This window comes from Sus scrofa, chromosome 13 (genome assembly GCF_000003025.6).
Source record: "Sus scrofa isolate TJ Tabasco breed Duroc chromosome 13, Sscrofa11.1, whole genome shotgun sequence".
Taxonomy (NCBI): Eukaryota; Metazoa; Chordata; class Mammalia; order Artiodactyla; family Suidae; genus Sus; species Sus scrofa.
This window is the reverse complement of record NC_010455.5, coordinates 33,267,310-33,285,523: the sequence shown is the minus strand read 5'-3', so window position 1 is coordinate 33,285,523 and position 18,214 is coordinate 33,267,310. Positions and strand designations below refer to the sequence as shown.

The 18,214-nt window shown below is 35.9% G+C and overlaps 1 protein-coding gene across 14 annotated transcripts in view; it reads right to left on the bottom strand.

The window, feature by feature from the left end:
* Positions 1–18,214, bottom strand: part of DOCK3 (dedicator of cytokinesis 3) — a 504,996-nt gene that overhangs the window by 371,610 nt on the left and 115,172 nt on the right. For 13 of the 14 annotated variants that reach the window (XM_021068831.1, XM_021068838.1, XM_021068839.1 and 10 more), the window contains exon 4: positions 12,296–12,351. In XM_021068831.1, coding sequence (XP_020924490.1) covers positions 12,296–12,351 — 56 coding nt within the window. Of the gene's footprint in view, positions 1–12,295; positions 12,352–18,214 lie in introns of those variants that run through there. The other variant, XM_021068844.1, reaches the window with a different exon arrangement.

The window sequence follows — 18,214 nt, the reverse complement described above, 5'->3', positions numbered from 1 at the left end:
CCCTTTATACCTAATTTTTTTCTTTTTAGAGCTGCAACTGTGGCATATGGAAGTTCCCAGGCTAGGGGTCGGATCAGAGCTGCAGCTACCAACCTACACCAGAGCCACAGTCACAGCCACAGCAATGCCAGATCTGATCCACATCTGTGACCTACACCGCAGCTTGCAGCAATGCCAGCTCCTTAACCCACTGAGCAAGGCCAAGGATCAAACCCACATCCTCATGGATACCTAACTAGGTTCTTAACCCACTGAGCCACAATGGAAACTCTTCTTTATACCTAATTTATTGAGAGTATTTAAATATGAAGGCATGTTGAGTTTTGCAAATGTTTTTCTGCTATTGAGATAATCATGATTTTATCATTCATTCTCTTAATATGATGTATGACATTTATTGATTTGTGTATGTTAAACCATCCTTTCATGCCAGGAATAAGTTCCACTCGATCACAGCCGATTTTTTTAATGTGCTGTTGAATTTGGTTTGCCAGGATTTGTTTAGGGATCTGCAACTGTGCTCATCGGAGATACTGGCCTATAGATCTTTTCATGTAGTGTTCTTGTGCAGCTTTGTTATTAGGATAAGGCTGGCCTTGTAAAATGAGTCTGGAAGTATTTCCTCCTCTACAACCTTTTAGAAGAGTTTGAGGGTTGGTTGTTTGTTGCTTTTTTTTTTTTTTTTTTTTTTTTTTTTTTTTTTTTTTTTTTGCCTTTTCTAAGGCTGTTCCCGTGGCATATGGAGGTTCCCAGGCTAGGGGTCTAACCAGAGCTGTAGCCACTGGCGTACGCCAGAGCCACAGCAACAAAGGATCCAAGCCACATCTGCGACCTACACCACAGCTCACAGCAACACCGGATCCTTAACCCACGAAGCAAGGCCAGGGATTGAACCCACAACTTCATGGTTCCTAGTTAGATTCGTTAACCAGATTCACGACAGGAACTCCGGTATTGATTCTTTAAATGTTTGGTAAAAGTCTCCAGAAAGGTCATCAGGTCCTGGGCTTTTCTTTACTGGGCATTTTTAGTAATTGATTCAATCTCCTTACCCATTATTTCTCTGTTCAGATTTCTATTTCTTCATGATACATTCTTGTATGTTTCTAGGAACATACGCTTTTCTGGGTTCTCCAGTTTGTTGGTGGCTATTCTTATGACCCTTTGGAATTTTCGTGGTATCAGCCATAACGTCTTTTCTTTAATTTCTGCTTTTATTCAAGTCTTTCCTCTTTTTTTCTTAGGCTAGCTAAAGATTTGTCAATTTTGTTGAACTTTTCAAAAACGAATGCTTAGTTTTGTTAATCATTTATATTGTTTTTCCAGCCTATTTCATATTTCTACTTTGTTATTTCCTTCCTTCTGATAACTCTAGGTTTAATTTCTCTTCTTTTTCTAATTTCTTAAGGGGTAAAATTAAGTTTTGAAGATTTTTTTCTTAAAGCTATCATAGAACTTTTTCTGCATCCCTTAAGTTTGTGTATGTTTCCATTTTCATTTATCTCAAGATATTGCTTATATTTTTTTCCTTTGACATTGGTTAATTTTTACATATCTGTGAATTCTCTAATTTTCCTCTTACTGATTTCTAGTTTCATATCATCAAGGTTGGAAAAGATATTGGATATGTTCTTGAGTTTTTTAAGACTTATTCTGTGGCCTAACATAAGAACTATCCTGGAGAATGTCCTTTGTGTGCTTCAAAAGAATGCATATCATGCTGTTGAATGGATAATTCTATATTTTTATGTTAGGTCTATTTGGTCTAAGGTCTAGATAAAGTCCAGTGTTTCCTTATTGCATTTCTGCTGTATGATCTATCATTTGTTAAAAGTGTGGTATTGAAGACATCTAATATTATTGTACTGCTATCAATTTCTCCCTTGAGTTCTGTTAATATTTGCTATCTTTATGTACTCTGACGTTGGGTGACATATATTTACATTGTTTTTCTCTTGATGAGTTGACCTCTTTATCATTATATAATCACCTTGTTTGTCCTTACAGTTTTTGACTAAATCTATTTTGTCTGATATAGGAACTGCTACCATAGCTGTCTTTTGGTTTCCATTTGCCTAGAATATTTTTGCTATCTATGTTTATTCTTAAAAGTATAGTGAGTCCCTTAAAGGCAGCATAAAGGGGATCTTGTTTTTTATCCATCAGCCACCTTATGTCCTTTGAATTGAGAATTTACTCCATATACATTTAAAGTAATTATTAATAGGTGATGACTAATAAAGTATCTTATTAATCCTTTTCTGGCTCTTTTGTAGTTCTGTTGTTACTTTCTTATTCTCTTGTTGCCTTCCTTTGTGATCTGATGAATTTCTCTAGTGGTATGCTTTCTTTTCTCTTTATCTTCTGTGTTTCTATTAGTCTACACTGTTATTCCCCTCTACTACATTTTATGCTTTTGATGTCAAAATTTACATTTTTTTTATTTGGTCTTTTGGTCTTTTCTAGAGCGGCCCCCACAGCATATGGAGGTGAACCAGGCTAGGGGTCTAATTGGAGCTGTAGCCGCCAGCCTACACTGCAGCCACAGCAACATGGGATCTGAGCTGAGTCTGCAACCTACACCACAGCTCACAGCAATGCCGGACCCTTAACCCACTGAGTGAGGCCAGGGATCGAACCTGCAACCTCATGGTTCCTAGTAGGATTCGTTAACCACTGTGCCACAACGGGAACTCCCAAAATTTACATCTTTTTGAGGGGGGCACTCCTGAGGCACGTGGATGTTCCCAGGCCAGGAATCAAACCCGTGCCACAGCAGCGATCCAAGCCACTGCAGTGACGACACTGGATCTTTAACCTGCTGCATCACAGGAGAACTTCACAATTTACATTTTTATATTGTGCATCCATTAACAAATTGTTGTCACAATCATTATTTTATTTATTTATTTATTTTTGTCTTTTCTAGGGCTGCACCCTCGGCATATGGAGGTTCCCAGGCTAGGGGTCTAATTGGAGCTGTAGTCGCCGGCCTACACCACAACCACAGCAACGCCAGATCCGAGCCATGTCTGCAACCTATACCACAGCTCACGGCAACGCCAGATCCTTAACCCACTGAGTGAGGCCAGGGATCAAACCTGCAACCTCATGGTTCCTAGTCGGATTTGTTAACCACTGAGCCATGATGGGAACTCCACAATCATTATTTTTTAATACTTTTTTCTTTTTATATTTACACTAGAGTTAAGTGTTTGACACACCATTACAATATTAGGGTATTCTGAACTTGATCATATACTTACCTTTACCAGTGTTTTATACTTTTATATGTCTTCATGCTCTTAATTAGCATCATTTCATTTTAGCTTGAAGAAAATCCTTTAGCATTCTTTGTAAGGCAGGTCTAGTAGATCTGCTGTTATGAACCACTTCAACTTTTGTTTTTCTGGGAAACTCTTTTATCTCTCCCTCCTATCTGAAAGACAACTTTGCCAAGTACTCCTGGTTGATAGTTTCTTCTTTCAGTACTATGAATGTATTGCCCCTTTCTGGGGGCTTATTAGGTTTCTGCTGTGAAATCACTGGAGTTTCCCTTGTGGAATTTCCCTTGTGACTATCTTACCACTTTGGAAATTCTCTTGTTTTCAATTTTGACAAATTTGATGTACTGTGTCTTGGAGAAGTCTTTTCTAAACTGAACCTATTTAGGGACCTTTGTGCTTCACATACCTGTATGTCCATATTTTCCTCAAATTTGGAAGTTTTCAGCCACTTCTATAAATTAGTTTTCTACCCCTTTCTCTCTCACTTGTCTCCTTTTGTAACTATCATAAGGCATTTATTAGTTCTCTTGACGTTAGCCCATAAATCTCATGGGCTTTCTTTATTCCTTTTCATTTGTTTATTTTCTCTTCAAACTGTATATTTTCAAAGGACCTTTGAGTTCACAGATTCCTCCTTCTGTTTGATTAAGTCTACTGTCTTTTCAACTGCAGAATTTGGGGTTTTTTTCCTATGATGTCTATCTCTTTGTTGAACTTCTTATGTTTTTATATATCTTCTCCTGATTTTACTATTTATCCATGTTCTCTTGTAGCCACTAAGATTCCTTAAAACAATTGTTTAATTCCTTTCCAGGCAAATCATAGATCTCAATTTCTTAGAGGATCGTTAATGGAAAATTAACATGTTCCTTGGTGGTGGTCATGAGTTTCCTTGATTTCTCTTATCCTTTGAAGTCTTGCATTGCTGTCTTTTATTCTAAGAAGCAGTCACGTCTTCCAGACTTTACTGACTGGCTTCAGGAGAGAAACTACTAACGATGCCAGGTACAAATCCCAAGTCTCTCTCAGACCTCCACATCTCCTGTTCCTTTTTAAAGGGGAATTCTCAAGATTGTATGCCTTCTCTCAATCTCATTAAGCCAGGCCAGGTGCTGACTGATAATTTCTCATTAATTTTTCCTAGGGCAGTGTCCTACAATGCCCTAATTCTTCAGCTTATCCTGATTCTACAGAGCCTGCCTTGCATTCTGTGCACAACTGTGAGCCATTTGCAATAGCTCACATCTCACCCTCCATGAGAGTGTGCATAGTAATCCAGCTACAGGGAGGGTGGGTGAGGTGTGCAGAACATTTGGGATATCTGTGTGATACTTGGGAGAGTCTGATGAAGATACTCCCAGTGGCTCATAAGCAGCTCCTTGATGGAGTCCACAAAGTGATTAGTTGGATCCATGGACCTCTGCTGGTATCAGAGCCCTGACTGCTGTAACCCCAGTTCTCCTCCCTGATTCCAGCCTCTCTCTACCACTCAACTATGCTGACAGTATTCTGGGTAAAGCGAGAAGTGAGTGAGCCTCTGGGGCAGCATCCCACATGGCTAGGGAAGCCAGATGCTCAGATGCAAAGCTCTTACTTTCCCCCAAAGAAGAAACTGCAGGCCAAAGAGGTCTCTCTTGGTGCTGAGCTATGCAGTCTTTGCAGAGGGATAATATAGGTAAAGTGAAACTGTTCTTCTTACCCCCTTCAATCTATCTATTCTCATTTTTTTGTTTGTTTTAACAATGTGCTTCTTTACTGGACACCCAGACTTCCACAATGGTAATATTGTCTATGGGAGGTTGTCAAAATCGACAATTCTGTGAGGAAATGATGGTAGAAAACTCCTGTTTCACTGTCCCACTTGTCACTCTCCAGGCCCATACACTTTTACAAGCAACTTTTATCAAATCCTTAAAGAAAGATTAATCTCTACATTAATATTTTCAAAGTCTAGAAATAAAATAAGTTACTTGCTTCTTTCAAAAAGCTAGAATAGTCTTTGTATCAAAGGATATTATAAGAAAAGAAAATCACAAATTTCATGTGTATATAATCAAGAATATTAATGAAAATAATAGAAAAAATGCAACAGCATGCTAAAAATAACATATTATGACCATGAAGGGTATATGCTAAGATAGAGCATTTTTAGAGTAGGATTACTGATACCTAACATCCCTGAGTTACCTCTACGAATCAATGTTATTTTCCTACTTTCCTAAAAATATGTATTTTAAATGAATGCTTATTTAATTAAATGCCTTTTGCATCTATTATATCTCCTTAATCTATTAAATCTACTGGATGCACACAACCCTACCTCTGCCACTCTCCTAATAATGTAAATTACAAGAGGAACAACATAAAGCTTGAAAATAGTGTAAAACTTCAGAAGTGGCATCCTGAAGAGACCATGCATTAAGTCTTGCTATCCAGATTCACAGAGCTACCTCAGCTACTCCTTTCTGAAAACTAGTATCTTAGCTTTTCCTTTCACTCTGGAAGGATCTTTCCAATAAAAAGAAAAAAAATGTGTTTTTATTTCTAGGTCATCTAGTCTTTACTATTTAGTATAAACATGAATCAAGATTATACTCTCTGTTTCATCATCAGAAACCTACTAGTTAGTATAGTATAAAATCATTAAAGACTCTAATTTACTCATTTACCCATCATGTTTATTAAGTGTCTACTCTCTGTCAGGTACTAGGCTAAAGATAAGGACACAGATACTAACTGGAGTATAATGGGGCACAAAGCAAGAGGTGATGTACATCCCTTGATAGATTTTCAACCAACTATAAAATCATTTAACCTTGTTAGCACTTTGCCTATATATCCATAGGTATGTAATGGGAAATTATCATATGCTTCACAGAAATCAAGACACAATATATCCATTGTGCTGGCTGACTTGGTCATGGTGAACACATGACGATTCTTATCAAGCAACACATTCTTTCCTAAATGTTAAAAAATCATCTGTTCAAGTTGAAGTACTTTTCAAACATTAAACTAATACTTCTGAATTATTTTTAATAATTTAAAATAATTCAGGGAGTTCCCGTCGTGGCGCAGTGGTTAACGAATCCGACTAGGAACCATGAGGTTGCGGGTTCGGTCCCTGCCCTTGCTCAGTGGGTTAACGATCTGGTGTTGCCGTGAGCTGTGGTGTAGGTTGCAGACGTGGCTCGGATCCCGCGTTGCTGTGGCTCTGGCGTAGGCCGGTGGCTACAGCTCCGATTCAACCCCTAGCCTGGGAACCTCCATATGCCGCGGGAGCGGCCCAAGAAATAGCAACAATAACAACAACAACAACCAAAAAGACAAAAGACAAAAAAAAAAAGAAAAATAAATAAATAAAAAAAAATAATTCAAAACATTATTAACAAAATAGATACTTATGTAGGGAACTAACTTGTTATCTTCATCTGAGTAGAAAGAATTTGAATTTTAACCCAGGTTTAAAACAGTCTTAGAGTACTTCCCACTGTGGTGCAATGGGTTAAGAATTCTACTGCAGTGGCTTAGGTCATTGCAGAAGTGCAGGTTCAATCCCTGGCCCAGCGCAGTGGATTAAAGGATCCAGCATTGCTGCAGCTGTGGCTCAGATTCAATCCCTGACCCAGGAACTTCCATATGCTGTGGGCGTGGCCATAAAATTTAAAAAGAAAAAGGTCCAGAGAGCATGTGTATATGTATATATATACTTATCTCTACCTTAAGAAAACACTCACAAATTACGGCTTTCCCATCATCAAGTTAGTTTTGCCTGTTTTATTCTTATTTGTGAAAATAAGTTTTGTTACATAACTATATTTGTTTCAAAATATCAAAAATATTAAGCAAAAATAAACAATATATCTGACGTACTATGTATCTATTTTTAATAAACACTATTATATATCCAATTCTTGTATAGTTTTGCTGTGAAAAAATAAAGAAATGAGTTCAAGAAGTTGTTAGCTGATGAAAATTATCTAGTAAACTTGAAAACTCAGAAGAAATTACTCTAAGAGGGGATTTCTAAGAAATCAGTATATTCAGGTTCATCTCTAACAAAGACAAAAATTATTTCAGAAAACAAACAAAGTTAAGAATATAAGTACCAGGGAAAAGAAGTGTTATACATTAACTAATATTTAAATTGGTGCTGCTCTCCTGTGTTCTTTATAGCACACATATGCCCTGATACACATCCTCTCACACATATTTACCCCCATTTGAAATAAAGGCTTGTTAAACCTAAGAGTAAAGAGACATCATTCAGAAAATAATATAAACATGAATAATTCCTTCAACAGAACATAAGAGGAGTACCTGTAATACCTAGCACCTCCCTCCTAAAATTTATTCTGTTATAATTTGACCCTAAATTTATAAGATTCTTTTCTGAAGTAAAAGGTATGTTTTTCAAGTGAACAGAAATTTGGCTAGTGAACAGTGAAAGTGACTCCTGAAACTAGAGAAATTAGTTATTCTTAATTTAAATCATCCCCTTAATTTTCCACAATTTAAAAATAAAAAATACTTATAAGTCTTTCATAATATAATGCTGTTACATAAACATGCCAAAGATACCTCCTATACCTTGGCCTCTATATTGTTTACTTTTTCACAGCAAGCAAGCACCATTTGCTCAGAACTCTAACTAGTGCCAAATTTTCACACATTCAATTGCTTTTAACATAACCCAAATAAGTTTTCTAGCCATGAAGAGCCTGCCTCTTTTACATACTTAATGACACTAAATTTGATGTCTGCAAGCTATAGTTAAGGCAAACCCTAGGAGTTATAAAAAGACTACAAGCTACTGCTGTCCTGTGGTGCTCTATGAACCAGAGACTTCCATCTTGCAACTGAGTGACATGTTCTAGAAACATGAATCCCCTCTCTGGTACCCCTCTCCTCAAAGAGTTCAAGTACCCTCTTCCCCTTCTGGTTGTGGTCCTACACTGATGTCTCTGGAAGGTCTCCAGCTGTGAAGGACTTTCCTTTGCAATTTGTCAGACCTCTGCCTAAACAAAGTTCATTGTGTACTACCATCATCTCACAGTCATGTCTTTTTTCTTTATCAGCCCTGAAATTCTCTAATTTTACTACAAATGTATTAACTTTTTCAGTCAAACTTGAAAAAAGTAGCAATAATACTTGAATCATTTTCAGAATGAGAAAACCCAGATGTCAAGAAGAACTTCACGAAAATTTTAAAAGTTCCCATAAAAATATTTCCACAGATAGATTATTCAAGGAATTTAAAATAGGGAAAAAAAAAAAACCATGAACTTCAGAACAAAGGGCACAAGTTTTTTTCAAGAAGCAGATGATATACCCTATGAAGCTCTGAGAGCACAGAATCATGCTCCTAATAAGTGTGACATGAAGAAGGCACATGACAGAAACACAATACATGTTTTCTGACCAAGAAGCCTTAAACTCCTGGCTAAAATTTGCTAAGGTAGAGCCCCAAGTCCTAGTCCTGCTGATCTAACTAAACACTGGGAAGATATCCATGAGATATTTGACCATTTTAATCCACAACACCACCTATCCAAAATGCTTAAGCTGAATGTAATCATGAGGAAGCAGGTAAATACAATCTGAAAGTCATTTCGCAAAATGACTGGCCTAGGTACTTCAACAAAGTCAATGCCATGAAAAGAAAAGAGAAAACTAAGGCTGGAGAATTGTTCTAAATTAAAAGAGATTATGATGTGACAATGATGAATTAAGTATTTAATTACTGATTGGATCCTGAATCACATCCCACCTCACCCCTGCCCCCCAAAAAGCCAATCAAACAAAAACTGCTTATAGCAGTTCTTTATAAGAACACTTATGGGACAGTATGTTAGGACATTTGAATGTGGACTATATTTTTTATAGTACTATAAACATTACATTTCCTGAGTGTAATAATTATATTGCGATTATGTTAGAGAATGTGTTTTTCTTAAAATACATATACTAAAATATTTATCAGTGAAGTATTAGGATGCCTAAAACTACTGCCATATATAAAAGCAGGCTGGGGAGAAAACACAAGCACAACACTGCAAAATGTTGGTAATTAGTGAATCTAGGGAAAGAAATATGGGTTTTATTTACATTATTCTTGTAACGTGTCTGTAAATTTTAAATATTTCAAAATAAAAAATAGATTAGAAGAGTCAGATGATTTTTTAAAGGATTACATGGAATTATTTCAAAATCAAGTATGTTGTCATCTGCCATTAAGTTATGGTTATGAGGGTCATAACCTGAGTCTTACACTGTATTCTACCTCCTCTCTCATTCTCCCTCAAAAAAAATCTTCACATCAGGCTTTCATTCCTACCACTCTACCCAAATTGCTCTTAATAAGATCTTCATCTTACTGAACTTCATCGGCACCAGACATATTTGATTAGTCCATCCTCTAAATATTTTCTTTGCTTGGTCTCCAAGACACTTTCGTTTCATTTCTCCACCTACCCCGCTGGCCATGTATTTTCAAATTCTTTTGACTGTTTCACATCTTCCTCCTATCTTTAAACACTAAATTTTCCCAGTATTCTCTCTTCATCTCACTTCTTCACTTACAATAACTCTTTTACTGTTCTAATCCAGCCTTATAGCTTCAAATACCATTTAAATGCTGATGTCTTCCAAATTTATGTCTCTAGCTTCAAATTCTCCCCAGAACTCCATATTCATATAAATGCCTACTTGAAATTTCCACTTGAATATCTAAGAGTTATTTCAAATTAATATATCTAAAATTGAACTCTTTTATTTCATCTCCCCCCCCAATATATCCCTTCCCAAACTTCTACATCTCAGTGAATGGTAATTACATCCTTAAAGTTATCAAGACTCAAAACCCTGGAAGTATTTTCAGTTCTTCTTTTGTCCATCTGCTATCATCAAATACTGTCAGCTCTAGCTTCAAAGTACATACTTTACCATTTCTTACCACCCCAGTAAACAGTGAGTCCATGCTATCACGATGTCTTCCATGGACCACTGTAATCTTCTATCATGTATCCCTGCTTCTGCCCTTGCTCACTGATAGTTCTAATATAAACAAAAGCCCAAAATAATCCTTTTAAAATTAAATAAGAACATGTCCCTTCTCTTTCCAAAGGTATTTCCTGGATTCCTGGCTCATCCAAAAAAACTAAGATCCCTGACATGGTCTAAAAGGACTGACAAGTATTCATCCCCTTGCTGTAGCTTCTGCCCAATTTCAACTCCCATTAGCCCCATTTCTCACCAAAGTGTTATAATCAGGGGTATTATTTCTGTATTTTGAGGTTAGCCACTGACATTTAGAAAAAATATATTCTACTAGTGTTCTTTGAAATAGATACTTTCCTGATCTTGGTCTAAATCCTACTTCCTTTTCCTTTCCCCACACAACTTCCCTCCAGTCTTCATGCTTTTGGCAGTTCTTACTTATAAACTTGAAGTGGAAGATTATTTGTTGCAAAGGTTCACTAATACTAGATTTTTACTTTTTTTCCTCTATATCCTTGTGTCTTTTGACGTTTTATAAAAGGAGAAGGGTTAATAGTAAGAAATATGCTAGCCATGCATTCATAACAGAATCTTCTCAGTTATACCCTTACAATGCTAACAAACTGTTCCTTGGAAAGCATAACAGTCATTTAACTAATAACTTTCATCTCCAAACCTATCCTTCTAAACACTGATTTTGAGGCTAGGCCATGAAGTTTGTTTCACAAACAAGCTCCTTTGTTAGCTGGAGACATAAGAAAGATATTGGGGAAAGGAAGAAAGTGTAAGTGTTTCTAGCTGTTCCTGCAAACAATTCCCCACCAGAGAAAACTGGATTTAGTCTCCACCTACTTTTGGCATTTCCAGAAATAGCCTCACTGCCCTTCTTCATACATACCTATAGCAGCCATATGATATCCCCTCCTCAGATGTCTGACCTCCAATGTCTCAAGTTCCATCTTCCAAGTTTCTGGGTTCTGGTACTTTTTCAGCCTACTTATTCACCTTTGGTATTCCCAGCATGCTTTACTACAGTGATTACCTCAGCTTATATCAGTACTTTCTTTTTTCTTTCACTCTTTAAATATATGTCTAAAATTTCCTGTATTAAATTCTACTTTGTAAAGTGACTCAGAAGTTTCTCTTTTCCTGACTAAACCCTAACTTAATATTAGGATATTCTGATGCTAACTCAACCTCTGGTCAAAAACAATATTTCTAGTACCAAAGGCTATCATAGTTTACCCTAGATTTTATATTTTAAAATGATGAATTTTTAAAAATAAAATCACAGTCTTATAATAACACATGTTAATTTTAAAAATAAGACATGATAGTAAAGAATTTTTTAAAAATCACCATAATCAGAATTGCAAAAACAAATTTTAACGTCTTTAGACATTACATCTTCTCTCTCTTCTATTCAGAGATTGCTTTTGTTTTGCAAATTTGTGATCAAATTATACATCCATTTTGTACACTGTCTTTTTATCCTTAAGGTATGCCTTTACCGTTTTCTCAACTTCTACTTCCAAAAAGAAAAGATTTTAAAAGTCTCCCTCAGTTTGACATACAGAAACACAATGACAGATTTATCACTAACTCCTATCCTATTAGGGACTATTCTCAAAATAGCATATCATTTTAAAAAAACATGCTACATGCATAATTGCTTTTATAAAAGTCATAACAACTCAAATTATCATTCCAATACACAAGAAAAGAGATTAAAGCTGTCAATATTTTTTAAGATAAAATTATGTCCTCAGAATTATATATGATAAAGTACATTTTTGCAGGAAAACATGCCAATAACATTTATACTATGAAGAGATTAAAGCTGTCAGTATTTTTTAAGATAAAATTATGTCCTCAGAATTATATATGATAAAGTACATTTTTGCAGGAAAACATGTCAATAACATTTATACTATGAACCAGAGAGAAAAAAAGCCTTCCTCTGCAACCGATAAAAATTGTAAATAAATTTAATAAATCCAACTACTCACCCTCTATTACTGACAATTGCTTTTTTCAAATGAATGTAATTTGCAGGAAAGATCCCCTATACAAGAGAAAAGATTTCCCATTAGAAAAAGTAATTTGTGATTAACATTTCATGAAGACTAAAACAGCAGTCGGATTTCATCATGCAAATACTCTATCAACACTACAGATCTCTTAATGTAGTAATCACTTTACACATTAATTAATTAAGAATGCAAAGTTTCACAAACTATATGTGACAGGAATTTCATTCTCACTTGTAATTAGTCTATTCTCATGGAATAAAATAACTATGATGTTAAGCAACCACCAAAAAAAATTTTTTTAAGTTTTTGAAATATTCCATCAAATCATTCTTAGGATACAGACTGATGTACAGAGCTTGGCATGTATCTACAAAACCAGTATCACTGCCTAGCCAACAATTTATAGATTATCCAGCTCTTGAGCTAGAGAAAACATTCTCAGGCTCCGGGTAACATTTGTATTCACTACAAGCAGGTTAATTTGGGAGCCTCTATAAATATTTCTTCTTTTACCCTTTCTAGTTTCCCACTTGATATCTGCCATAATTTGATTTCAATTCCCAAGGGATAAAAATATATTTTCTGTTTTACAAAACAAGTTTTACAGAGTTTCCATCATAGCTCAGGGGAAACAAATCTGCAAATCTGACTAGTACCTATGAGGATGCAGGTTCAGTCCCTAGCCTTGCTCAGTGGTTAAGGATCTGGCATTGCCATGAGCTGTGGTATAGGTCACAGATGAGGCTCAGATCTGGCATTGTTGTGGCTGTGGTGCAGGCTGGTAGCTACAGCTCCAATTCGAACCCTGGTCTGGGAACCTCCATATGCCGCAGGTGTGGCCCTAAGGAGACAAATAATAATAATAATAAAAAAAAAAACCAGGTTGTACAATCAATGTTTCACTCCTTTTCCTGATGTATAAAACCCCCTTCAAATAAAACACAAATGGCCTATTTTTTAATACTCTTTGGCCCATACCACTATCAATAATAAACTCAATCTACACCACACAGGTCCATCAGCAGCTGGACTACAATAATGCATTTTATAGTTTTCAGTGTACAGCTCTTTCACCTCCTTGATTAAATTTATTCCTAAGTATTTGATTGTTTTTGACACTATCATGAATGAGATTGTTTATTTCTTTTTCAGAGATTTCATTGTTAGTGCACAGAAACACAAATTACTTGTGTTAATTTTATATCCTGAAATTTTACTGAATTTACTGACTAATTTTAAGTTTTTTGGTGGAATCTTTAGGATTTTCTACATGTAATATCCTATCATATCATCTGCAAACAAGTGACATTTTACTTTTTCTTTACTGATACTAATGCCTTTTACTTCCTTTTCTTACCTAACTGTTCTGGCTAGGGCTTCCTATACTATGTTAAACAGGAGTGGTGAGAATGGACACCCTTGTCTTGTTCCTCATCTTAGAGGAGAAATTTTCAACCTTTCGCCATTGAGTATGACGTTAGCTGTGGGCTTATCATATATGGCCCTTATTAGGTTGAGTTATATTCCTTCTAAACCCAACTTGTTGAGAGTTTTATTCATATAAGGATGCTATATTTTTTAAGTTTTTTTCATATATTGGCATAATCATATGACTTATCTTTCATTACAGTGATGTGGTGTATCACACTCATTGATTTGTAAATGATGGACCATCCTTGTATCCTTAGATAAATCCCATTTAATTATGGTGTATACCCCTTTTAATGTGCTATTATATTGGGAATGCTAATATTTTGTTGAGACTTTTTACACCTACATTCATCATGGATATTGGCCTGTAGTTTCCTTTTCCTACAGTATCCTTTATCTGGCTTTGGTATCAGAATAATGCTGGCCTCATGAAATAAATCTGATAGTGTTCTCTCCCCTTCAATTTTTAGAATAGTGTGAGAATGCCTGGTGTTAATTTTTCTTCAAAGTTTAGTAGAATGCATCAGTGAAATCATCTGGCCCTGGGTTTTTCTTAGTTGGGAGGTTTTTAATTACTAATTCAATCATCTTACTCATTACTGGACTATTCAGATTTTCTGTTTCTTCCTGATTCATTGTTGGCAGGTTGCATGTTTCTAAGAATTTATCCATTTCTTCTAGTTTGTCCAGTCTGTTAGCACATAATTGTCATAGTAGTCTCATAATCCTTTGTATTTCTGTGATTTTTTTCTATCTTTCTTTTTTTTTTTTTCTTTTTTCTTTTTAGGGCCACACCTATGGCATATGGAGATTCCCAGGCTAGGGGTCCAATCAGAGCTACAGCTGGCAGCCTATGCCACAGCCAAAGCAATGCAAGATCCGAGCCAAGTCTGAAACCTACACCATGGCTCATGGCAACGCCAGATCCTTAACCCAATGAGCAAGGCCAGGGATCTAACACACAACCTCATGGTTCCTAGTTGGATTCGTTTCTGCTGCACCACAATGGGAACTCCTCTGTGATATCATTTTTATCGCACCCTCTTTCGATTCTCATTTGAGTCTTTTCCTTAGTCAGTTGTGTTTATCTTTGAAAAATGCCAGCTCTTATTCACTGATCTTTTCTATTTGGAAAGGGGTCTCTTTTTCATTTATTTCAATTATGACCCTTGTTACTTCCTCACCTCTGCTAAATTCAGACATAGACTCTTTTTTCCACTTCCTTGTTTATTTAACATCTGTCTTTATTCTTATTGTACACAGTTATCACTATGAACTTCCCCCTCTTGAAACTGCTTTTGTAGCCATCCCATAGTTTTAGTGTACTGGGTTTCTGTTTTCACTTGTGTCAAGATATTTTTTATCTCTTCTTTGGCCCACTGGTGGTTTTGAATGTGTTCTTTAATTTGCACATATTTGTGAATTTTCCAGTTTTCCTGATATCATTGATTCTAGTTTGATACCATTGTAGTCAGAAAAGATGCATGGTATTATTTCAATCTTCTTAAATTAGCTCAACCTTATTATATGAACTATGCTGAAGAATGTGTCATTTACAATTGAGAAGAATGTGTACTCTGCTGCTAACAGATGGAATGTTCTGTATATGTCTTTTGGTACATCCGGTCTAAAATGTAGTTCAAGTCATATGTTTCCTTATTAATTTTCTATCTGGATGATCTATCCATTGCTTAAAATGGGGTACTGAAGGCCCCTACTATTATTGTACTGTTATCAACTTCTCCTTTCAAATCTATTAGTATTTGCCTAATACAGTTAGGGGCTCCATTTTGGCTGTACATACATTTATGATTGGTGTATCTTCTTGATGAGGTGGCCCCTTTATCATTATATAATGACCATCTTTGTCTCTTTGGCTTAAAGAGTTAATTTTTGGCTTTAAGTCTACCTGTCTGATAGAAATACAGCTACTTGGGCTCTATATTAGTTTCCTCTCACATGAAATACCTTTTTCCATACCTTAATTTTCAACCTACATGTACACTTAGGCTAAGTAAGTTTCTTGTAGGAAACATGTAATTAGGTCTTTTTTCTTTTTTTTTTTTTAAGAACATCCAGTCACTCTAGGCTTTTTGACTGGAGAATTCAATCCATTTACATTTAGAGTATTTTTTTCTTTTTTATTGAAATATAGCTGATTTCCAATGTTGTGTTAATTTGTTACACAGCAAAGTGATTCAGTTGTACATATATATATATACTCTTTCTATGTAGAATAACTATTGATAGGTAAAGACTTACTAATGCCACCTTATTGTTTTCTGTTTTATAGTTCCTTTGTTCCTTTCTTCCTCTCTTGCTGCCTTCCTTTATGAATTGATGATTTTCCATAGTTGTATGCTTTAATTTCCATAACTTTATCTTTTGTAAATCTATTGCAGGCTTTTCCTTTGTGTTGCCATAGTGCTTACATAAAATATCTTATAGACAAGTCTATTTTATGAAGATAACAACTTAACTTTGATCACATATAAAAACTCTACCCTTTTACTCCTTCTTTTTTTATGGTTACAATTCACCTATATTTATTGTGTATTTTTTAATTACTATAGCTATAGTTATTTTTTAATACTCTTGTCTTTGAATACTAGAGTTAACACACCATCCTATTACAGCATTAGTCTGAATTTGACTATATACTTAGCTTTATCAGTATTTTATATTTCCATCTTTTCATGTTACTAATTATCATCCTTTCATTTCAGCTTTAAGAAGAGCTTTCTGCACTGCCTGTAAGGCAGCTTTCGTTTAACTAGGAAAGTTTATACCGCTCCTTCATTTCTTAGGAACAGCTTTACTGGGTAAAATATTCTTAGTTGCCAGTTTTTTTTCTTCTAGCACTTCTATCATCCCACTCTCCTTTGCCCTGAAAAGATTTCTGCTAAGAAACCCACTGATAGCCTAACTGAGGATTCCCTTATAAGTTACAAACTTTTTTCTCTTTTTGGTTTTGAGATATCTGTATTTGACTTCAACAGTTTTGTTATAATGTGTCTTGGAGAGGATTTCTTTATGTTGACTCAGTCTGGTAACCAATGACATTCATGAACTTGGATGTCCAAATCTCTCCCTACATTTGAAAAGTTCTCAGCCATTATTTCTCTAAATAAACTTTCTTACTCCTTCTCCTTCTCTTCTCCTTCTGGAAGCATGACAATTAGCTAATTTATCCTTTTGATTGTTTCCATAGATCATGAAGTCTTTCTTTGCTCTTTTGTATCCTTTGTCCTTTGTTCTCCTATAACTGGATAATTTCAATGTTGCTATCTTCAATCTCAGGAATTCCTTTGCTTTATCAAGTCTGCTGTTTATGCTTCTACTGCACTTTTCATTTCATTCATCAAATTCTTCATCTCCATAATTTACGTTTGATTCTTCTCTATGATTTCTAGCTCTGTTAAATTTCTCATTTTTAAAAATGTATTGTCTTCCTGATTTCACCAAATTGTCTTCCTGTGTTTTCTTATAGTTCACTGAATTTCCTTAAAACAGCTATTTTGAATTCTCACTGGGTAAATCACAGATCTCCATGTCTTTGGATTCAGTTACTGGAAACTGTTAAGATCCTTTGATGTAATCAAATTTCCTTAATTTTTCATGTTTCTTGGGAATTTTCTGTTGCCATCTTGACATATGAGGTAGCAGTCACCTCCCTCAGTCTTTACTAACTGCATTACCCTCTACCAGTCCTCATACTGAAGCTGCAGATTTCTCAGGCCTTCTACAGATACACCTGCCCAATGCCTCTTGCTCTCCTTTGTGGCAAAATTCTTCACCCGATATGTTTTCTATTGATTCTGCAATGCAGTAGGCTCTGTGCTTTTCCAATTATGGTGCTGTAACTTACATTTAAGGTTTCTCTGCACTACATATTTGGGCCTGCTTTCCGTGCGTGCTCACTAGCAGTCTTCCAAAGCTCACTCTTGCTGCCACCTCAAAGAGTCTGCAAAGTGAGCTAGCCACAACAGAAGGGCGTATGTGGGTGAGACATATAGAGCACTTAGGGGTGTCCATGGGCCAGGTAGAGGAACCCATGAAAAAAAGCTTTATCAGTAGTTAATGGCTGGGCTTCTTTACGGAGTCTGCCACATAGTTAGTTAAGATCCATGTCCTTTAATGTCCTCTAAGAATCCTATTTGCCACTTTCCCAACTCTTCCTACCTCCTAGTGATGGAGCTCCCTATTTAGTACTCTAGATAGGGTGAGAGAGAAAAGAGCTTCTTTGGCAGCATCTACAGAGCTGAGGGAGCCAGAAGCTCACTTACACACCCTCTCTTTCTCCAACACAAGCAATCACAGGCCTAGAAAGATTTCCCTTGGCCTTAATCTATGCCACCTTGTGGGAGGGTTGACACAGATAAAGTCAAACTCTTCCTCATATATACTCAATCTGTCCATACTCTTATTTTTTCACTCCAACAGAGTGCTGGATCTTCCCATCTA